The following is a 23,762-nucleotide window of genomic DNA, read 5'->3' as shown; positions in this document are numbered from 1 at the left end:
CATCTTTATACTTTGAACAGCATCCTCATCCTTACCAAAAGCCTCTGCATTGGCTACCAGGAGGTTCAGACCTGTATTTAGCACGCCATGATAATTACTTTCTCCTCTTAGGCCTACCGAGGAGTTTAGCACAATGTATGGCACTCCTAGTTTTCAATAAATCATCATCCGCTTCCTGGCATAATAGTGGTTTCTAGCTTCCATCTTTACTTAGTGCTAATTATCTAGTCTAACATGCATTTAATTATCTAAGCCACCTCAAGTGCTTTTTACAAGGAGGAATACAATGGAAGTAAAAATATACTTGAGTGACATGCACACATATGTGCACTAAGAAACATGTATAAGAATATTCATAGCAGCACTATTCCTATTAGCTCCAAATAAGAAACAACGCAAATGCCCATCAAGAGTAGAATGGATCAACAAGTGGGAGTATATTAATAAAATGGAATACTATTCAACAACAAAAACAAACTACTACTACATGCAAAAATATGGATGAATCTCTCCAGTATAATGTTAGACAAAAGAAGTTAAACATAAAAGTACTTAATATATGATTCCATTCATGTAAATTTCAAAAAAAAAAAAAAAAAAATGGGCCAGACTAATTACAGTGATAGAAGTCAGGATAGGGTTACCCTTGGGCAGGGAGTAGTAACTGGGGGAGGGTACAGAGAGGCCTTCTAGGGTTCTGGCAATGTCTGTTTCTTGACCAGGATGCTAATTACTTGCATGTGTTCACTTAGTGAAAATTCATCGAGTTTTCTACTTTTGGTTCGTGTATTTTTCGCAATGTATACTATGTGTCAGTAAAAAGCTTACTTAAAAAATAAGTAAACAAAAGTCAATAAAATTCTTCATAGAGAGAGCTAGAAGAAAGGAAGTAAGGAGGCCCATGGCATGTGATTCTTCCTCTCTTTTTTTATCGTGGATTATCAGCATTTTATTTCCTTTCAACATTTAAGACGGAGAGAGGATGAGCATCCTGTACACACTTCACATCCAGGTTGCAGTGACAGGGAGGGGAGTTTTCTGGCAGAGGTTATTTTTCATTTATTGTCCATTATGACCAATGGTCCTGAATGGTCCGTGTGGTTTGCTGGAGCTGGAAGGATCTATGGCACATAAAGTTTGCTTTGTGCTCATGTTCCTCATAAGAGACTGAGGAGAGGGGAGAGAGGAGGGACCACCGGCCAAAATGAGATTTAAACATCATCTATGGATTCCCTTTTTTACCTCCCAACTCACATAACTGAACTGGTGATAACATCTTTTTGCCACAAAATTGCTTGATTGGAGAGTCCTGTCTTGTTAATAAGGAAGCCCCAAGCAGATTTTCTCTCTTTACTAATAAATCAGAAGTAAGGGTATGAACGTGCAAAACTAGAAAGCTAAAAGCTGATGGTGATAACTGAAGGAAGAAAGATTAGCACAGAAATTAACTAACTAGAGAAACAGAAACACAATAGAGAAAAATCAACAAAACTGAAAGTTAGTTCTTCAAAAAGATCAATAAGATTTGACAAACTTTTTAGGTAGACTGACCCAGAAAAGAAAGAGAAGACTCAAATTACTAAAAGGAGAAATGGGAAATGGAAGAGGGTACATGACTACCAATCTTACAGAAATTATATGTGTGTGTGTGTGTATGTGTGTGGATGTGAATACTATGAACAACTGTATGTCAGCAAATTAGATAACTTAGATGAAATGGACAAATTTCTATAAAGACACAAACTACCCAAACTGAAGAAATAGAAAATCTTAATAGCTCTGTAACAAGTAAAGAGAGTGGATTAGTAATCAAAAACATTCCCACAAAGAAAAGCCCACGACCAGATGGCTTCACTGGTGAATTCTACCAAACATTTAAAGAAGAATTAATAATAATTCTCCGTAAACTCTTTCAAAAATAGAAGAGGAGGGAATATTTCCCACTCATTCTATGAGGCTAGTATTATCCTAATACCAAAATTAGACAAAGACATCATGAGAAAAGAAAACTATAGATCAATTATTTTATGACTATTGATGCAAAAATCCTCAACAAAATACTAGCAAATCAAACTCAGCAATAAATAAGGATTATATACCTAGTGGGATTCACCTAGGAATGCAAGGTTGGCTTCATATCTGAAAATCAATTAATGTAATACATCACATCAATAGAATAAAGGACAAAAGCCAGATGATCATCTCGGTAGATACAGAAAAAGCATTTGACAAATTCAAAACCTTTTCACAACGAAATATACTCAATGAACTACTAATAGAAAGGATTTTCCTCAACCTGATAAAGGGCATCTATGAAAACCCACAGCTAACATCATACTCAATAGTGAAAGATTGGACGTTTTCCCCTTCCTAAGATCAGGAATAAAACAAAGGTGTCCACTCTTGGCACTTCTATTCAACATTGTACTGGAAGTTCTACCCAGGGCAATTAGGATAGAAAATGAAATAAAAGCCATTTATGTTAGGAAGAAGTAAAACTATATTTGCAGATGACATGATCTTGTATACAGAAAATCCTAAAGAATCTAAAAAAACTATTAGAGGGCTTCCCTGGTGCTGCAGTGGTTGAGAATCTGCCTGCCAATGAGGGGACACGGGTTCGAGCCCTGGTCTGGGAAGATCCCACATGCCGCGGAGCAACTGGGCCCGTGAGCCACAACTGCTGAGCCTGCGCGTCTGGAGCCTGTGCTCTGCAGCGGGAGAGGCCGCGACAGTGAGAGGCCCGCGCACCGCGATGAAGAGTGGCCCCCGCTCGCCGCAGCTGGGGAAGGCCCTCGCACAGAAATGGGGACCCAACACAGCCATAAATAAATAAATAAATAACAATTTAAAAAAAACTATTAGAACTAATAAACAAGCTCAGCAAGACTTCAGTATACAAGATCAATATAGAAAACCAATTTTACTTCTATATACTTGCAATGAACAACCCCAAAATGAAATTAATAATAACAATTCCATTTGTGATTGTATCAAAAAGAATAGCACACACACCAAAACACCCTTAAGAATAAGTTTGACAAAAGAAGTGCAAACCTTATACCCTGAAAACTACAAATTGTTGTTGAAAAAAGTTAAAGGAAACCTAAATAAATGGAAAGATATCCCATGTTCATGGATCAGAAGACTTAATATTGTCAGGATGGCAATACTCCTCAAATTGAGCTACAGATTAAATGCAATTCCTACAAAATTCCAGTTGCTTTTTTTTTTTTTTTTTTTTGCAGAAATAGACAAAATGATCCTAACATTCATGTGAAAATACAAGTGTTTGGGGGATGGCGGATGACAGCTACGGGGTGCTAGGTTTATTTTGGGGGTAGTGAAAGTATTCTAAATTTGATTGTAGTGATGGGCTATGTGACTATATTAAAAGCTATATTAATGTGAATTGTACACTTTAAATGAATGAATTATATAGTATGTGAATTATATCTCAATGAAACAGTTTAAAAAAAATGACTGTGTGTATTTGTGTGAAATGAAACTTGTGTCTCAGTAACCAGTCACATGGGAATCTTCCCTTTAACTAATAACTGCATTTAACTAGATCTGCATTTTGCCTCGATAATTCTCCTTGTACAGATGGGGAAGCTGATGTTAAAAGAGTGACAGAGGCTGAGTGGTTCAGGAAATAAGGGAGAAGTGGCCAGCACTGTGAGCTTCTCTGCCTTCAAGGGGTGAGGCCACATTGGAATCGCACCCAGAGAGACACAGAGCTCCATCCATGTGTCAAACTTGATTGGAGGAGGGAGCAAGAACTAGATTCTTCAATATACTGGCACTTTGGCTATTAAGAAGCATCTGAAGCAGAAGAAAAATCTAGGGTCTATTTTTAAGATTTAAATATCACCTAAAAAAGAACCCCAATCCTGCTGCTAAATAGTTCATAATGAGGGGTCAGCATTTTAAAAGTGAGAGTTTGAGAATTGCTAGAACAGATGTTCTACGAATCCAGATAAGTACTAAGGAGTAAACACAGGCAAAAGTTAAGAAAATGCTCACTAGTCTGAATCCATACAAGAAATGCAAATTGAACAAGATGAGGAGGGAGACAAATGCCAGGGTCAATTGAAGAGGATTAAGAGGCAGTTACCCTGAGAAATGCTGCCCCTTTTAAAATGCGGCATTGTGTTCAGAAGTCACACATGTAATAACTATCTAATCACCCCATCTCTGTCAGTGCTTTCTGGGGCCTCAGAAGCAGCAGCCTGTGGTCTTTCAGCCATTTTTCCAATTTGTAATGACTAAAGAAGGTTTCCGTATTTATTCTTACACGTTCCCCTTTGCTTCATGGAGAGGTTCTGAAAAGCCATCATGCCTTGTCCTTGTAGGAACAAAGACGGGAAGGAAAGCTTTGAGGGGAGGAATAGAATGAGTCAACCCCTGTTCCTGTCTCCCCGCTTTCTTGTGGTCTCTCTCCCTCCCACCTCCTCCTTCCCGGACCTGGGGAAATCCCAGGCTGAGACCGGAGTGTTTCGCTAGCCCATTTTCCTCAAAGGTGATCAAGTTCCAAATTCAAAACTTAAACCAATTAAAACATTCTAAAGAGACATCACCTTCCAATCACCTGTAAGTTATTAAATTCACCTTCTTCTTACAGCTAATTCAGTTTAAAACAAGTTTTTAAACAAAAGGATCAAGGAATTGCTGAGGAAAAGAAAAGAAAAGTCAACTCTGGCTTACTAATAGCTTTGTCACTGACTGCTGTATGGTTCTGCGGTTCTTATAATAAACGAAATGAAAATCCCAAAGACCAACAGTGAAGGCTGAGAATGGCAGCCAAGCACTAGATGAGAGCATTTTCCTACTCAAAATGTCCCCACTCATGCATGGATATTTGCTGAAGTTATGAAGAGTAAAGAGCTATCTTTATTAAACTGGTAAAAAATCTACCCTTGAACTTCTATTCATCCTTACACTTTCCTGAAGTTTCCCTCCCATCCCCTAACCTACAAATGAGGACACCAACTCCCATACTTCTCTCCTGAGTAGACACGGGCTTTCCGCGTGAGGGTGTAGGTTTTTGTGTTTGCTCCTTTCCGGAGAGGATCGTCCAGAGGTGACTGGCATGGCGGATCCTCCAGAGGGTTCCAGTAGCTCTGTTCACACATACCCCGCAACAAGATCTCCGCCAGCTGCCTGGCTATTGTCTGGGGACACAAAGGAGCAAAGGCACAGCCATGAATCTATTTTGTATTATTCATTCATTCATTCGCTCATTTAATTAATATTTTTTAGTCATCACTTTGTCATCACTGTTCCAAGACTCATAATTAAAAATTTCTACTCCTATGATGAAAATTATATCAGTTGATGACAAGAAAAGAAAAGAAAATATGATACACTAAGATATTTGAAAGATTAAAAAAAAAATAAGTTCATGCCCTTCAAATGCTGCCCTGCCTCTGTTATACTCTGGAACACTAAACATGTTTTATACCGGAAACAACTGAAACTTTTAGTTAAGCTCTTTTCCAAAAGCTCTTATAAATAATAGGTGAACTGCAAATATTTTCATCACCTCCCAACTGAGGCCTGCCAAAGCCCGACCTTGGCAGAAAGCCAGTACTCAACCTAGATGATGTAATCCCTGAAAAAAATCTCTTCGTTGATGATAAGATGATGTTCAGTGCAGATTTTTAGAATGTCTTCGTCTTCGGAGTGCCAAGGGCAAGTCCTTCACAGCCCCACCCTGCGACCTGAGGCCCCGTTCTTACTGCATCCTGGCCCTTCCAGCCCAAAGGCTCCCACTGGCCTTGAGCAAAGTGGAGAGCTGGCAAAGTGACTATGGCTACCAATCAAGAAGACCTTTTTTTTAAAGCTGGGCAGGGATCTCCTTTCTTACTGTGAAAACCCAGAAATATCCAGATCTTGTTCTTCTAAGTTAGGTGCAGAGTACTATGTTTTTCCAAACTCTATAGCTCCACTGCCTAGAACAGCATCACGTACGATGTATGCGGGAGGGAGATGTGGCAGCTACTAAGAAGTACTTTGTTAACTGATGCATATCAGTTAACTTACCGCATAATCTTCCAGTGACAAAGAAGAGAAGTAAAAAAAAAAATCCCTCCGAAAATAGAAGCACTGCATCTCAGGGTGGTCCAGGTCACCTCACAATTAGCCAGAGGTGGCCAAATACAACTTCAACCAGCAGGTTTTTCCACAAGGTTTTAGCATTCTTTGGAAGATGCAGACAAAGAATGCTGATCTTCCCTGACAACGAGCCTTTTTTTTTTTTTTTTTTTTCTTTTATTTTATTTATTTATTTATTATTTATGGCTGTGTTGGGTCTTCGTTTCTGTGCGAGGGCTTTCTCTAGTTGTGGCAAGTGGGGGCCACTCTTCATCGCGGTGCGCGGGCCTCTCATTATCGTGGCCTCTCTTGTTGCGGAGCACAGGCTCCAGACGCGCAGGCTCAGTAATTGTGGCTCACGGGCCTAGTTGCTCCGCGGCATATGGGATCTTCCCAGACCAGGGCTCGAACCCGTGTCCCCTGCATTAGCAGGCAGATTCTCAACCACTGCGCCACCAGGGAAGCCCAACGAGCCTTTTTAAATAAATATGTTCCAGAAGAGAACTTTGCTAGGCTTTCATCTGTGCGAAATCTCTTAAAACACCACAAGGAAACCTAAATGCAACCAAATCACTAGCTTAGCGGTTTCTGATAACCACTGGATAAAGGCAAATTTTCTTCGTTATTCCCAAGTAAGACCCACTAGCTTTAAATGTCTATAAAAATGTGAAATTAAATGCACTCCTATCATCCCCAACTGAGCCATCTGTAAAGATCTCATAAGAGCTCGATTTTCAGGACCTAAACAGTTCCTGAACTGTTTTCTTAAACCTTCCATTACAGCCTCATTTTGATCTCACTGCAGTCATATAAGCTAATGACTTCTGCTGGAAGCGTCAACTAGTAAAAATAACCTCCACTCACTATAGCTGAGAAAAAAATGTTAAAGGAGAAAAATGAACAAAGAACTTCACTTTCTGGATGTATCTGCCATGGAGGGATTCTAAGGTTGTAAAAGTCTCTGCCCTCAAAACAGTTTGCTTGTCCACTGCTGGATAGCTCATGCTAGATCTCATTTTCCCTCAAGGTATTAACCTTCCGGAGAGATTTTTAAAATGAGGTTTTGATGTGATTGCACATTTTAAAGGCATCACCTCGTCATGCATTACCGATTAGGAAGGATGTTGGCTGTGTTCATTGAAATCTCAAATGAAGTTCAGAAAAGGAGATTAAATATAAGAAATTATCAGCAAGATCAACAGTATCTATGATACCTTTTATGTTTTATACTCAGGTTATATTTAGCTTGCAGTTTAAATGCCTAAAAATTGTTGGTAGCTACCAAATACATTTCAAATACATTTAGAATTAAAGGAAGGAAAGGAGAGAAGCTGGTCTGGAAGAAGACTTGAACTTCTTTGTACAAACTGGGTCATTGAATGCACTTTTTTGTATGTGATTTTAAATTGTAATAAAATTCACATAACATAAAATTCACCATGCTAACCATTTTAAAGTGTACAATCCAATGGCATTTAGCACATTCACCATGTTGTACAACCATGACCACTCTAGTTCCAGAACTTTCTTTACCCTAAAAGGAAACCCCATACCCTTTAAGAAGTCACTCTCCATTCTCCCTCCTCCCACCCCCTTGGAACAACTAATCTGCTTTCTGTCACTATAGGTTTGCCTCTTCTGGACATTTCACATAAATGGAATCATATAATATGTGGTCTTTTTGTGTCTGGCTTCTCTTACTTAGCATAATGTTTTCAAGGTTCATCCATGTGGTAGCATGAATCAGTACTTCATTCCTTTTTATAGCTGAATGATATTCCATTGTATGGCTAGACCACATTTTGTTTATTCAATCATCAGTTGGTAGACATTTGGATTGTTTCCATCTTTTGGCTATTGTCAATAGTGCTGCTATGAACATTGACATACAAGTTTTGGTTTGAACACCTGCTTTCAATTATTTGGAGTACTTATCTAGAAATGGGGTTGCTGTGAATGTACTTTTAAATCCTTCTCTGCTATGGTCTCACACCAGAGTTTACAAAGCAACTTTTGCATCTCATAAGGATATCATAAATTTGTAATTATCAGCTAATCTGAAAAGAATTATACAGCAATTAAGGCTGATAGAAACACTGTCTTATGAGTGGCAACAGCTGGAGAAGTTTCCTGATGTCCACCGGAAACCAAGACACCAGTGTAGACTTCCCAGGAAATGCTTCTCAACTAGAGTGGGCGAAGACTCACTTGTGGAAACTAGAAAATACAGATTTTCAGGCCCTGCCGCAGACTGACTCAGGTGGCATTCCTGAGGTCAGGTACAGGGATGTGTATTTGCTCCAAGTTCCTCAGATGGTTCTGATGCACACTTTCGTTAAGCACTCAAGGGATTAGAAACAGTTTAACTTAGGTCACTTGAGAACCAGCAACCAAGACCAAAGGTGTACTTGCAACTCAAGTGTGACATTGAGTGGGAAGTGACTCCCCCCTTACATTAACACCAACCAGTGAGTTAACAGCTGAAAGTGCCCAGGGGCAGCCTTATCTACACAGGCTTTCTTTAGAAGCCTCTTCACTGGACTTCTCAGAAAAAAGAAAAAAAAAAAGAAGAAGAAAACTGTCTTCCTTCCTAACATCTCCAGTCAGAATCCTACCTCATAGGATTTTTATAAGTTAAAACACATTGATTTGAAAATCATAAACCTTAGACAATAATGGAAGATATTCTCTAATTTTGAAAAATAATATTGGAGTAAGCAGCAGGCAGATTCTCACAGTGCAGTGCATGCACTCAACCTTTTAACGAGGAAAAACCCTTTATTTCCTTAACAAAATATATATTTTTTGAGAGTCTATAAGCAATTTTGAAAGATTGGCATTTTATTTATTTTTATTTATTTATTTATTTATTTTTGGCTGCATTGGGTCTTCGTTGCTGCGCACGGGCTTTCTCTAGTTGTAGCAAGCAGGGGCTACCCTTTGTTGCGGTGCGTGGGCTTCCCATTGCGGTGGCTTCTCTTGTTGTATTGCACAGGCTCTAGGCACGCGGGCTTCAGTAGTTGTGGCTCGCGAGCTCTAGAGTGCAGGCTCAGTAGTTGTGGTGCACGGGCTTAGATGCTCCGCGGCATGTAGGATCTTCCCAGACCAGGGCTTGAACCCGTGCCCCTGCATTGGCAGGCAGATTCTTAACCCCTGAGTCACCACGGAAGCCCAAAAGATTGGCATTTTAAATGTGCTTTTAAAACAATTATAAGAACACTTGCCAATATAACCAGTTGCTTTCATTGTGCTTCCAAATCTTAGAAGAAGCTATTCATGCTGACCAGTTGAGAAGTTTTATGGAATGTTGGGAGTAGGTCAGTTTGAGAGAAAAGATAGATGGCAACAATTTTTACCCATATTTTTGCAGGGTTTTTTCCCTTAAAGAACTGTGAAGATCAAAATGTTTTGTTTGAACTTCTGAGGGCACCCATAAATCATATCAATACATAAGTAGATATCGAAGACCAAGTGAGTTCTTGATGGGGTGTGTGTGTGAAGTCGCCCGTCTTGTCTTACCTCCCATAATTCTAGGAAAGCCTATGGCTTAGCCATCTGGGCCAGTGAGTTGTATGTCCACATCCTTAGCATGAAGATACAGCCTCACTTCCCACGACAGGAATCTCTTAGCCTTGCCCAACTGAACACTCTCCCACAGCATTAAAAGGACTCATGATAATGGGAGGACAACAGCGTGGAAGACGAGACCAAGGACACTGCAGTCTGAGTGGGGCTGCTACATGGCTGGGGCCTGGGGCACTTCTTAGCTTCCACGAGCACCAGGCCTTCACCCAAACACTCGATGACTCTGGCTCTGAAGGGTAAACTGTGGAGGTATAATTAATGAGCCTCCCAGACAGGAAGGTGAAAGGTTTAAAAGGAAAGAGAGAGAACTCAAGTCAACAGGAGAGCCATCAACCAGTTTTTTTAACTAGCTTTTCTATTTCTGGGTTTTATGGTCAATATAGTTAGTCAAACAGCTAGGTTCTCCTCGGGAGCTAGTCTGCTTTGCTCCGTCTGGGTTTTGGTGTGAGTCATCAGCATACAACTAACCCTTCACCACACTGGCATCAGGAGGGTTTACCTTCTAACTGCTATACAGGATGCATTTTTTATGTTTCAGGAGAGAGCGTTACCGAGAAGCAACTGAAAAGACGCTCAACATCATTAGCCATCAGGGAATGTAAATCGAAACCACAATGAGACAGCACTTCACACCCTACTAGGATGGCTAGAACTAAAAAAAAAGATAATAAACACGTGCTGTCGAGGATGTGGAAAAACTGGAACCCTCGTAATTTTTGGTGAGAATGTAAAATGGTGCAACCGATTTGACAAATAGTTTGGCAATTCCTCCAAATGTTAAATGTAGAGTTACCATATGATCTAGCAATTCCACTCCTAGGTATATACTCAAGAAAAATGAACACATATATGCACATAAAAACTTGCATGAGAATGTTCGTAGCAGCATTATTCACAATAGCTGAAAAGTGGAAACAATAAATGTCTATTGACTGATGACTGCATAAACAAAAATGTGGTCTATTCGTACGATGGAATATCATTCTGCAACGAAAAGGAATGAAAGACGGATACATGGTATAACGTGAATGAACCTTGAAAACATTATGCTAAGTAAAGGAAGCCAGTCACAAAAAAGACCACATACTGTATAATTCCATTTATATGAAATGTCCAGAATAGGCAAACCATAGAAACAGGAAGTAAATTAGTGGCTGCCAGAAGCTGGGGAAAGGGAAGAATGGGGATTGACTAGTAATGGGCATGGAGATTTTTGGGGAGGGACGAGAATGTTCTGAAATTAAATATTAGTGATGGCTGAACGATTCTGTGAGTACTAAAATCCAAGGACTTTGGGTGAATGTATGATGTGTATATATATATATATACATATGTATATATATGCTTCACTGAGATATAATTTATAATGTATAATGTCTATATTACATAGTATGTTATGATATATAATATATAATTTATAAGACACGTATGAAAGACAGAGAGGCGCTTGAAGTGCCTCGGGCCTCAGCCAAGCCATTAGTTACACTTACCATTCGCAGGTTCTGGGTTGTTCTCGTCTCCACTGCTCTGAGGATCTCTCTAAACCTCCCGACTCCTCTCGTCAAGTTCCTGTGTGCACACAGAATTTGACAGGGTTTCCGTCTGGCGTGTATTAATGTTAAATATTTTATACACATATTTCAATGCATTTTGCCTACATAAAAGCTGTTGGCGAGACTGTAAGCCATCATTCTGCACGTGTCTGTCCATCTTTGTTCAACTCTGAAAAGTTTGACCTAGGATCAATGGTCTTTTGAACTTCCACAATTCAATTTTCTCAAGAAAATAAATGTCGGAAGATCAGATCCGAGGCAAAAAAAAAAAGAAGGAAAGATATCTTTCCAGAGTCTATCTTCCACCTCACAGTGGCTGAGGAGTTTTCCTGCTCTGCTGAGTGGTGCTGAAAACTCTATCTTTTCACCGCAAGGTGGGTGGCAAAGGGGTACAGGAGTATCAACAAGGCACTGTGTGCAACGTGGGAAAGGCTTCTTGTGACCTGCAACCTTCATAGGCAAGACAAAGAGAAAAGGTATGAAGAATGAGGGGCTCCACCAAGCAACCACTCCGCGTCTTTGCGAACATACATCACTGCCCAGTAAACCCATCGGCCCCTCCTGCCCCCAGTGAGGCAGAGGGTCACAGCCCCTCCCACAGTTAGTGAGCGCTGGCTGGAGGCTGGCGCCACCTGACTGGGGCCAGCATACCTCATTTTGGTGCCCACACACCTCACAGAGACGTGCAGGGTGACACATTTCGTGAAGGGACAGTAATTCATTAGTAAATCCCGGTCCATATGCCCAGACCCCACTTGCTGTCTGCCCCCTCTGAAGGCTGTGCCTGACCCATTCAGCTGGGAGCGTTTCCCAGCAGGTCCCTTCACATCGAGCACCGCCACCTCCTACGACAGAACCCCGTGATATTTATAACCTGCTCGTTAGAACACATCTCAGCTTTCCAAAAAAGCCACAGAGCGGGTCAGCCGGTGCGGACCTGTCAGCCAGCCTCTGCAGTCTGTGGCAGATGCTCTAGGTATTCAGCTCTCTTCTTGGATGACATTTTAAATCACACAAAGGGATTAAATCAAACTGAAGGTGGGTCCTGTATGCTACGAGCACTCTCAAGGGCTATTAATTCGTGTCTTATACCTAACGTGACATCCCAGGACTCTGATTCACAAGAACAGCCCCAGAACTTGAAGGTAATGGTGTATTGGCACAGATACATCAATACTCCCATATTCCTCTCACCCACACATATCAGATGATACCAGATCAGAAGCTTTACGGTGGCATAAAAAGAGAGGCTTGTGCTTGGCGGTCCAGGCAGCACTAAAGGAGACGTGAATAAAAATTAGGTAACAGGCCCTGGGACATGCAATCTACGCTGCTGCTTTCCCCTTCATTTGCTTTTATGGCATCTGTGTTCACAGGCACCAGAGTACATTTGCTTTGGACTGAAGCTCGGTTCTGTTAAGTAACATGGTGGGGAGAAAACAGCTACAGCTGAAAAAAGGGATGGGCAGGACAGAGCAGTCTCATTTTATTCCAGAATCGCAGATTAAGCTCCTACTACGTACAAAAAGAATGGCGTTTTGAACTGTGTGAAATAAGGTGGGACTGGGACAATAGAGTTGGAGACCCAGGTTTAAAGGGATGTTTTAGCAGGGTGGAAATTAGGCCTTGAGTAGGCAGTATCAAATCTATATGTTATAAGTCAGGGAAGGTCATCCGATGGGAATTGGCCATTTGGAACGTCTCCCAGGCCCTCTTTGCAGAGTGAGATACCTATCCGGTTACGGAAGCACAGAATTGTCTAGCTATAAGTGATCCGACACAACCTAGTCCGCTGGCACACAGAAGAGAAACGGCTTGCTCAGACCTCCACACCCAGTGAGAGGGAGAGCTGGGGCCTTTCTACCCAACCTCTCACCTTCCTGACAAAAGAAATGTGAGCCCTCAAATTGAAGTGCGACTCTAGAAGAAAGAACAAAATATGCATACAAGAAAGGTCTATGTTTTACACCATTAATATGAAAATTAATATATATACATAATACAAATCGGATGCGTTCCAGTGCTCCCAGCTAATGAGATTCTCCTAGGAACTGGTTCAAAACGGGAAAGAAAATCTGCTGGCCCAGGTGAAGCAGCCTGGTGTCCAAGGGTGAGGCCTCAGCTGCCCTAAATGAGAACCGACGGGTAGAGAAACTCTACTCCCCTCTGAGGCCGAGGTGGTTTCTCCCGTGCAGGACCGAGGCCCTCTGGTGGCGACTGCAGGAAGTTCCCGTGACCGAGGGGACGCCGCACAGGAGGCCAAACCGGTAGCAGCTGAGGGCGTATGCCTGACGCATGGACACTGCCTTTGAGGCAAATTCAAGTTTTTCTCAAACTGCTTCCAGTTTACTTCTGGGAAGAGGTTAGGATTCAGAATCAGATTCTCCCTGAAGCTGGGAGGAATCCTGCTTGTAAACAGCGGATCTGCAGGAACCGCAGAATGTCTCAGGAGGCCTCCGGCTGTGCTGGTCAAACGGCACCTTCAGGACAACCATGAGGCTGCCTGCCCACCCACAGGGCAGGAGGGAGGGGGGCTGGAGGGGAGAGATCGCCCAGCTTAAATATCCTAAACGCAAAGACGTACAATTCTCAGCCACTCTCATACCATTCATACATGGTTTTAGTCACATAATTTTATTCAAGCAATCATTTCCACCGTTGCCATGACAGCAGAAAAAAAATTTTTTAAGCTAGATGGATAATCATGATAGAAAGGAACAAAAAAAGGAATTAACTTGCAAGAATTACATTCTAAAGGCTATGAAATACCCCAATTTGAGGGAAATAAACAAAAGCCACATGATTGTTTTCATGTCTCTAAACTATTAGTTTATTCGTAAAATGTGGAGACCCATGAACTATCTGGAATGAATCGCTGCTTAAAAACTCCACTCCAAAATGAAGAGAAGAGAGACAAGGAATTTCCCCGGTTTTGAGGGTTTCCACAGACCCTTGACGTGAGGTCATTTGTTCCATTTCAACACCCTTGACTGAGAGAGTGCAATGATGTCAAAATCCATTATGGTAAACGATTCTTAAAAGGAACGTTCTGGTCAGCATTCTAGCAGCAGGCACTGGCAAGCTGTCAGAACTTGGGGTTCACCTCCTGCACCTCGCTTCCTGAGCTGGGTGCGCTTCCCTCCACGTGGAACGGTTCCCAACAGCTAAGCTCTTACCAAGGAGAAAGGGCCTGCAAGTCCCTTGAGCACCAGCTGGTTGTTCAGCCCAACAGGCAGGCAAAACCTGCCAACATCACTGACTGTCCCCAGCCCAGCAGGGAGGGCTCAGGCCAGCTGAGCTCTGAGGCCAGCAAGGTCTTCAGCCTTGCTCTTGTGCAAACCCAGGCAAAGGAAAGCCCATCCACGGTTCACAGGGACACGTTCTAATCCTCCCTTGACCTACTTCCTTTTTTCCTTCTCTTCTCCCTTTTCCATCAGGTTTCATCCTCCTCCCCCTGAGCCTCCTCCTTCCAGGTCTCGTGTGCTGGCCCTTAGGTCAGTGCAGAAGCATGACTTCCTGAGGACACCCAGGGAGGGCATTGACTGGCCAGCACTTGGCCTCCCTCTTGACCCTTTGGGGCCTGAAAGCAGCACTTCTGAAGGCTGGTCTCTGAAATGTACATTCTGACGTACAAACCTACAATCAAACCAAGGGGGAAACGTATACGGGAAGGAAGCCAGAGTTCCAAAATCCAAATCCAAACGGAAAACCAAGGCTGGGAGAAACTCGGAGATGGGAGAACTATTTCACCTTGTGATGGGCAGCTATTTCAACTGCAAGCTCAATATATTTTTTTTTTACATTTTTTATGTTCACTTCTTGGGAGCAGGGTGGGAAAATACAATTCTTCCCTTAAGCTGTCCTTCCAAATTCTCTTCTAACCTCAGAGTTTGGCCCAGGCCACCAATGCACTTAAATTCAATCTCAACTGTCATTGTCATTGCAAACTAAAAAGTTCTGATGTGAACAAAATACTGGATGTCAAATTCCTGGGTAACAAGGGAAAGGTACCACTGCCAGCGTAGGTTCAGTATTTTTTCTCCTTCTCTGTGGTGGAGAACTTTATAACTAAAGATCAATTTTAGAACAAGTCAACACAGTAGATCTCTCAGAGCTAAGAAATCGTTTGGCTTTTTCCATGTTCTTTCTTACCAACCGGCGCTTCTGAATCTCTTAAGCAGTAGGTTATTTCAATAATTACTGAGCACTATTACATATCGGGTTCCAGGCTCATCCCTGAGGATACACTGGTGAACACGGGACAAGCACCAGGAAGCTTGGATGGCTTCACATCCCCCATAAGAACATAAGCGCCGTGAGGACCAAGATCTTTGTTTTGCTCACTGCCATATCCCAAGCCCCTCAAACAGAGCTGGCATCCCGAAAGTGCTCAATAAATATGTGTTGAATGAATGAAATTCAGAACTACCATGAGCTGAGTGAAGCACGACCCCAAGGGGATGCATTTTCTACCTGCTTCTTACCCCCTTCGTTCTCACTGCACATGGACTGACAGGCAGCACAGCCAGCTCCCTTTAAACAGAATACGTCTCATGCATCCTCAGTCATGGTTGCAGCATGGGTGCCTGGGAGAGCAGGGACACACCTGTAGCAAGCAACGTACCCAGGCATGCCCAGCCTGACAGCTTCTAGAGGGTTCTGTGGATAATGAGGATTTCGAGACTTTTGAAAAAAACCTTTCAGACAGTTCAGGGAAACCTTGCTGCCCAGGTGCCTTTCCACATGCTCCTCTCTCTCTTTAAGGAGTCCTAAGTCATCCTTCAAGACCCAGGTCAAAGGCCACCTTTGAGAACCTTTTCTGAGCTTCCCCAGGAAGACACGACACTGCCTCCTGGTGTGGCCAACAAGTTTGTACATTTTTTTTTTTAATTTTATTTATTTATTTATTTATTTTTGGCTGCGTTGGGTCTTCGTTGCTGCACGTGGGCTTTCTCTAGTTGGGGCAGGAGGGGGCTACTCTTCGTTGCGGTGGGCGGGCTTCTCATTGCGGTGGCTTCTCTTGTTGCGGAGCATGGGCTCTAGGTGCACGGGCTTCAGTAGCTGTGGCACGTGGGCTTAGTAGCTGTGGCACGTGGGCTCAGTAGCTGTGGCACGTGGGCTCAGTAGTTGTGGCACGCTGGCTCAGTAGTCATGGTTCGTGGGCTCTAGAGCGTGGGCTCAGCAGTTGTGGCGCACTGGCTTAGTTGCTCCGCGGCATGTGGCATCTTCCCGGACCAGGGCTCGAACCTGTGTCCCCTGCACTGGCAGGTGGATTCTCAACCACTGCGCCACCAGGGAAGTCCAAGTTTATACCTATTTTGAGTGTAGACAGCACTAAACCTGTGCTTTTCCTTTGTATTTATGTCTGCGGTCATCTTGAGAGCACAGGCCCTCTCGTACTCACCTCTTCTTGTCCCAACTGCCTCACAGAGCCAACCAGGTACCCAGTGACCCTCAGCAAGCTTTTTGCGGGGTGAGGGCAATCTTACATTCTGAAATCCCCTTCCCCATCTCCTGGCTGAAAAGCATGTTTGTGATCACAAAGAGGACAACTGAAGAGATCCTTCTTACACCAGGAGATCCACCCTGTCAGCGCCTGGACACTGTCAACACTTACAACCCTAGAAAAACACAAATGTATCATGTATCCCTAGGTCAATTTCTCTTCGTTCTCAGGCTTGGGAATTGCTTCCCCTTCATTTACACAACCCTTAGTATCATCTATGTGGAAAGAGTCTGGAATCGAAACCAGAAGTCCAGATCCGGAAAGTGGGAGAAGAAAAAGACATCCTTCACAGTACGGAAGCCCACTTCTGGCCGGCTGTCAGGGAGCTGTTTTTCCCAGAATGGATTCCAGCTTCTCCCTCTGTGCACACTCCTTGCCTCAGACCCAGTGACATGCATTTGTGAAGACAGATGGCTTGCTGTAGTCAAGGGCCAGGGATCAAACCCACAACCTTGGCCTCATTAGCAAAGGACTCTCTCTGATCACTGGAGCGAGCCAGCTGCAACCTAGATATAGCAATGGAGGGTGTGACAACCGTGCACGCCGGGACCTGAGCAAGCGGGCGAAACTTCCGTAAGTCTCATTTCAAACCTAATGAGAGTCATACTAGGCTTAACAACATTTTTTTGACCACCCTGGCAACGAGGGCTTCCTCGTGACAAAAGCAGAGCAACCCAGGCGCCCTAGTCAGCTGGCCAGGCAGCCACAGCACAGCGAGCAGGTGCTCACGCCTGTGACATGTGACAGCCAGACAAGCTGTCCTGCCTGTGACGTATGACAGCCGGACAAACTGCCATAGGGGCTCAGACGGAAGGACTACGCACCCTCCTACCCATTCCCTCCCCTCATCCCGACCCCCAGGCTCTGGGGAAACAAGGGATATGGAAAGGGCTGCTCCTCTCCCATCCTCCTTCCTTTCAACCTTTGGAAATGAGTCAAAGGATATCAATCCTCATTCAAACAATACACAGCGAGTGTCCACTGCGCACGAGGAGAGGACCCCGGGGATGCAATGCTGGGCCGGTCAACGAACGTGCTTCCTCCAGCAGACCTGGATCGTAACGAGGCTCAACTTGACCCGAGAGGCCTCACAGTACCTAACGCAGAGCTGGACTCCTCAATCTCACAGCACTTTTAACAAACAAACCAGAGCACGTCTAACACATGAGGCTCGCTCTTCAAAGCACCCACCTGGAAATCCACGTACTCATCTAATCTACGTCCTCAAACTTAGGCAAAATAGAACGCGGACTCTGGAGTCAGTCTGGGCTCAGACCCAAGCTTTTCCACCTAACTAGTTGTTGACCTTGGGCAAGTGCTTGCCTCGGTTTCCTCATCTGTAGAATGGTGAGAACAAATGTACCCACCTCATAGACTGGCTATAGGAATTAAATGAGTTCATACACGGAGTAAGTGCTTTTTAAGCATTCACCATGATTATCACTATTATCCTCAAAACTCTGCCATTGATCCAAACAGTTTTGGAATTCTGGAATCTACCTTCCAGTCAACGCACAGACATGAAAGTCTGTTTTACTTCTTTGGAGTCATTTAATTTTGAAGAAAAAAAAAAGATATTCCCCAGTTTGATTCATTCATTCACTCTGCTGTTTACTGAAAGCCTACCATGCTCACGATGACAAAAGACACGACTGATGTCAGGTGGAAGAGTGAAAAGCTCTTTCCTGGGGCCCTGTGGTCACTCTCGCAGGAAAGGATGGCGACATCGCCTAGGAGTGCTGGTGTCCATGGGGAGGAGCAGAGAGTCTCCGCCAAAGGCCACAGGGCGAGGGTCAGAGCCCAAGGCAACACAGATGAGGCAGAGGAACCAAGGGTGTTAGCAGTTGAGTCCTTCTTGTTCTGGCTCAGTTAATACAGGTTTGCTCTGAATCAATCAACAGGGGCCAGTCCAAACTCAAAAATGTGAGCTTGGGTGGCTGAGCCACCAGAGGTAGTTTAGTGGCTCAAACTAGTGGCCCAGGCGGTTTAGCCACTAAAGTTCTAGGAGAGCCTGATACAAAGCTGACAAGAGAAAAGCTCAGCACCAACATCATTCACTTCCACAGAGGGAAGTGTTTGCTCAAGACCAGCCCGAGGTGGAAGACGCACACACACGTAGCATGAGGAGTGCAAGAGAGGCCAGGGTTCCATGGCCTGCCTCCAAGAAGGGACATAGTTTACTACATGGAATCCTGATGCGCACCAGGCCAATCTAATACTCATTTAAAATGTCAGTAATAAAGCAGAAGGAAAACAATCTAGGAGGTAGAACTGGTCTGCTAACAATATGGCTTCAAACGTTCATGAATTCTAAGCCGCAGGGTCACATAGTTAGAAGGACTTTTGAGCATCCTGTTCATCCAGTCACTTGGGCTGTGGAGAGGGGGGAAGGCAGAGAGGACATCAAGGGGGGGTCCAGATGGACCACAGTACTTAAGCTGAAGGTTCAATACAAGGATAAGAGGGCAGTGTTCACTTCCATTTCAATAGCAGGAAACAGAACTGCATTTCCAAAACAACCTCTGGGGACAATATTTCAAAAGCTATGACAAGTGAGAAAAAATCCAAGGGACTCAGTTTAAAAATAATATATACAGGACTTTAGGGAATTCCCTGGTGGCGCAGCGGTTAAGAATCCGCCTGCCAATGCAGGGGACGCGGGTTCAAGCCAGGAAGATCCCACATGCTACGGAGCAGCTAACCCCGTGCTCCGCAACTACTGAGCCTGTGCTCTAGAGCCCGCGAGCCACAACTACTGAGCCCGTGTGCCTAGAGCCTGTGCTCCGCAACAAGAGAAGCCACCGCATTGAGAAGCCCGTGCACCGCGATGAAGAGTAGTCCCCAATGGCCACAACTAGAGAAAGCCTGCACTCAGCAACGAAGACCCAATGCAGCCAAAAATAAAATAATAAAATTAAAAAAAATATATATATATATAGGACTTTAAATGTCCAGGAGTCACGGGTCCAAATGCCTTCAGGAGCCAAGCAGGCAAGAGATGAGGGTGAGGAGAGCTGAGCGGGGACGGGGAGTGGCAGCAACTCTGAAGGCGGCGCTCAGGCCAGGTCAGCCCGAGGGTCCCATTCAAAACCAGACCAGGCACCCTCGTGGGGGGAAAGGAGGAGCTTGGCCATGAAGCAGGCACATAAAAGCCTCCGGTATTTTTCTCAGGGAAAACAAAGCAGTATTGCCCAGTTTGAGGGAGCATGATGCCGCTTGGAATCCTCACAGGTTCTTGTGAGTCAGGCTGGGAAAGACTAGTAAGTTGGGGATAGAAAAGAAGGAAAGGGCAAAGGTTGAGAGTGATCATGAGACGAAGAACAGAGACTGGAATGTGAGACATCTGGAAACAAGGCGAAGGGAAACAGTACCAGACGCTGGGCCTCCACGGGAGGGGTAAGAGCCCGGGAAACAGGCTTCACCTTGCTGTACCTGCCTCCCCATCTGTAAAATGGGACTAATACCTGCTCCTGAGGCCTGGATAAGATGACACCTGTAAAGCCACTGGCCCAGCGCTCAGAATCACGTAATCCTCCCATTCCCCACCCTCCCCTAACCCTCGCACCACCCCCCACGTGGTCCTCCGTTCCACACATAAACTGTTATCGGGTAAAAGCCAAAGACAGCCACTGGTACATTTGTGTACCTCTGGTTTAGCAGAAAATACTGCAACATCAGAACTGGTTTCCATCATGTACTATGGTCAAAATTTTTTTCTCAACTGACAAGTATTTATTTAGCATCTTCTGTAGTTTTATACACGAAGAAACAAAGGCTCAGAGAAATTATGTAACGTGCCCGTGATCATCACACAGCCCACAGACAGAAGAGCTGGTATTTGAACCCAGGCCCAGTCTGACTCCAGTGCCCAGAAAAGTTGATGATCCCTGTCATGCAGAAGCCTGCAAACAGTCTGGAAACTGTGACTAGCTCCCATGACACAAAAGCAAAAGCACGACAGGGCAGAAGAGAAGCAAGGAAGGCTGGGAACAGCGAGGGCCAGGCCAAATTCCTACCGGGACACACTTGGCTCTGAAGAAGGGCTGTGATTCATGGCCCCTGCCAGTGGCGGCGGACAACAAAGGGACAGCAGAGCATTTCTGCTGCGTGGGCTAACCTTCACGGCAGAAAGAGAACTCTGAAGTGGACCAGGATGGACAAAGAGACTAACGTTGACAAAACGATGATAATATAAAAACAGGTCTGTCCACAATTTGTTAGGACAAGCTTCTACATCAGATGCTTTCATCATATGCCTCAAAGAGTGGCCCTTCCCAGTCAGAATTCACATCCAATCACTCAGGTGGTGAGCTCAACTGTACCTTTGCACCATCTATAGAAAAAAAGCTTTGTTAAGCACATGAGCAGGGCAAACATGATCTGTGGGGAGAATACTTAATTTGCTCAGCAGAATAAGCTATTTTCAAGCCCTTCTAAGCCATCCAGAAGAGCGGACATTTACTAATGACCCCTGACAAGATAATTACAAATGAGTCCCCTCTCTCATCAAGAAAGCCTCCCTAAGACTTTCGGCTGCTGAGGACTTCCCTGGTGGCGCAGTGGTTGGGACTCCACGTTCCCAATACAAGGGGCCTGTGTTCGATCCCTGGTCAGGGAACCCGTGCATGGATCCCACATGCATGCCGCAGCTAGGAGTTCGCATGCTGCAACTGAGGAGCTGGCGAGCCTCAACTAAGGAGCCCACGAGCTGCAACTAAGACACAGCGCAGCCAAATAAATAAATTAAATAAATATTTTTAAAGAAAAAGAGGCTTTCAGCTGCTTCAGGACAGAGACGGGGTCTTCCAGGGTAAGACCAGCTGCACACCTGCTACTCACAGGGCTGCCGTGAGGATCACATGAGGCCACAGTCACTGCTCAGTAAACGTTCGCCATCATCGCCTCGAGCTGGTCCCACGCCACCCCCAGCCCATTGTTCCAGATGGTTCTCCCACCAACCTAGCGAGCAGACAGGACTCATTACGCTCAACTGACAGAGAGGGAAACTGAGTCCCAGAGAGGGAATGGGAGAGGCCCGCCCAACAGCGCTGAGCGGGCAGCGGAGCCAGGACCGGGACCCCCAGTGCAGGGATCCTTCCCTTGCCCCTGCTCGGTGTCCTTCTATCCACCCCACTATTTTTTTTAACTTTTTGTTAGATAAAATATAGACACAGAAAGCCACATAAAACAAATATATCGCTTGAGAAATTATTACAAGGCAAAAACACTTGTAACTATCACCCAAGTTTAAAAAAAAAAAAAGGATCATTGTCACTCACCCCATCCCAGTTAACAGGCCTCTCCATCCAACCAAAGTAACTGCCCCCCTGACTTTCATAGTCATGGCTTCATTCCATTCCTTACGGCTTAATCACTCAAGTATACATCCCTGCACTTGCCCATTTATTTTTTTCTTACTTGATGAGTCTTTAAAATCTCTGTTAATCTACAGGTTCCCTTTCTACCTCTTTCTTTTCCTTACAATTTATCAGTTAAAGAATCTGAACTGCTTGACCTGTAGAGATTCCCATTGGCTGGAAAACCACACAGTCATGCAGTTCGATAGGAAAACCACAGAGTCATGCAGTTCGATATATTCCTCCTTTCCCTGTATTTCTTGCATTTGGGAGCTGGATTTTGAGGCTTCACCCATTCAGGTTCAATCCCTTTGCAAGACTTTGCCAGTGGTGTGTTCTTCGATCAGGAGGCACATCGGGTCAGGCTGTCGCTCTTTTTTTGCTGTTAGCTGCCCTTGATGCTTGATGGTTAGATACATTAATTCACTGGGAGTTACAAAATGGTGACATTCTAATTCTCTCACTGAATTTTCACTTACTAGCTGGAATAATTTTATAGGGAGGTATTTCCCTTCATCTAATATTTGGTTTTCCAGTTCATATAGTAAATGGAGGAAAAACATTTGATTCTTTCTGTCTACTTTGTTAGATACTGAATTAGAACTCATGAATTTAAACATATTTGATGAGACTATTGCAATTTTTATCCTTCTTGAAATTCAAATTGTCCCATATATGGCCTGAATTCCATGTCAGAAAACATAGCGCTAGAAATCTTTGATAGTTCTCTTGCTATCTGATATGTAGAGATTTTACAGGCTTGTCTTATTTATTTCCTACCCCAGAACTGAATGAGGTTTTTTAAATTGGAAAATGATACTTCAAGATCACAACCTAGGCACTAGGGACAGTCACTGCTACTGGGTCAGTCACTGAGCCAGACCTCCTCTCCTCTCCTTGTCTCTCTGAAGGACTTATTTAAAGGACCTCCTCTCTCTCTCTCTCACACACACACAAACATATATGTGTATATCTACACACATGCACACACAAATACACATACACACACACACACACACACACACACACAGATACCTAATGATTTCATACTGATATTTCCAATTCAGTCATTCAAATTCAGGACTACACTACAAATAGCAAATGCTGGAAAGGGTATGGAGAAAAGGGAACCCTCCTGCACTGTTGGTGGGAATGTAAGTTGGTACAGCCACTATGGAGAACAGGTGGAGGTTCCTCAGAAAACTAAAAATAGAATTACCATATGATCCAGCAATCCCACTCCTGAGCATATACCAGAACAAACTTATAATTCAAAAAGATACATGCACCCTTATGTTCATAGCAGCACTATTTCACAATAGCCAAGTCATGGAAAAAACCTAAATGTCCATCGATAGACAAATGGATAAAGAAGATGTGGTACATATATATACAATGGAATACTACTCAGCTATAAAAAAGAATGAAATAATGCCATTTGCAGTAACATGGATGCAACTAGAGTTTATCATACTAAGTGAAGTAAGTCAGAAAAAGATATACCATATGATATCACTTATATGTGGAATCTAAAATATGGCACAATTATAAAGCAATTATACTCCAATAAAAAAATAAAATAAAATAAGGCACAAATGAACCTGTCTACAAAACAGAAACAGTCTCACAGACACAGAGAACAGACTTGTGGTTGCCATGGGGGAG

General features: G+C 43.7%; 1 protein-coding gene across 8 annotated transcripts in view; it reads right to left on the bottom strand.

Moving 5' to 3' along the window:
• The window catches only part of TTC7B (tetratricopeptide repeat domain 7B), a 241,144-nt gene that overhangs the window by 125,519 nt on the left and 91,863 nt on the right, over positions 1-23,762 (bottom strand). For 7 of the 8 annotated variants that reach the window (XM_082384497.1, XM_082384498.1, XM_082384500.1 and 4 more), the window contains 2 exons: positions 11,172-11,250; positions 5,002-5,174 (listed from right to left, as the gene is read on the bottom strand). In XM_082384497.1, the coding sequence (XP_082240623.1) occupies positions 5,002-5,174; positions 11,172-11,250 (252 nt within the window). Of the gene's footprint in view, positions 1-5,001; positions 5,175-11,171; positions 11,251-11,885; positions 12,085-23,762 lie in introns of those variants that run through there. The other variant, XM_082384504.1, reaches the window with a different exon arrangement.

The sequence above is a fragment of the Balaenoptera borealis genome, assembly GCF_965194805.1.
Source record: "Balaenoptera borealis genome assembly, chromosome: 3".
Lineage (NCBI taxonomy): Eukaryota > Metazoa > Chordata > Mammalia > Artiodactyla > Balaenopteridae > Balaenoptera > Balaenoptera borealis.
Note: the sequence above shows the minus strand (reverse complement) of the source record. Positions and strands in the feature narration are given on the sequence as shown.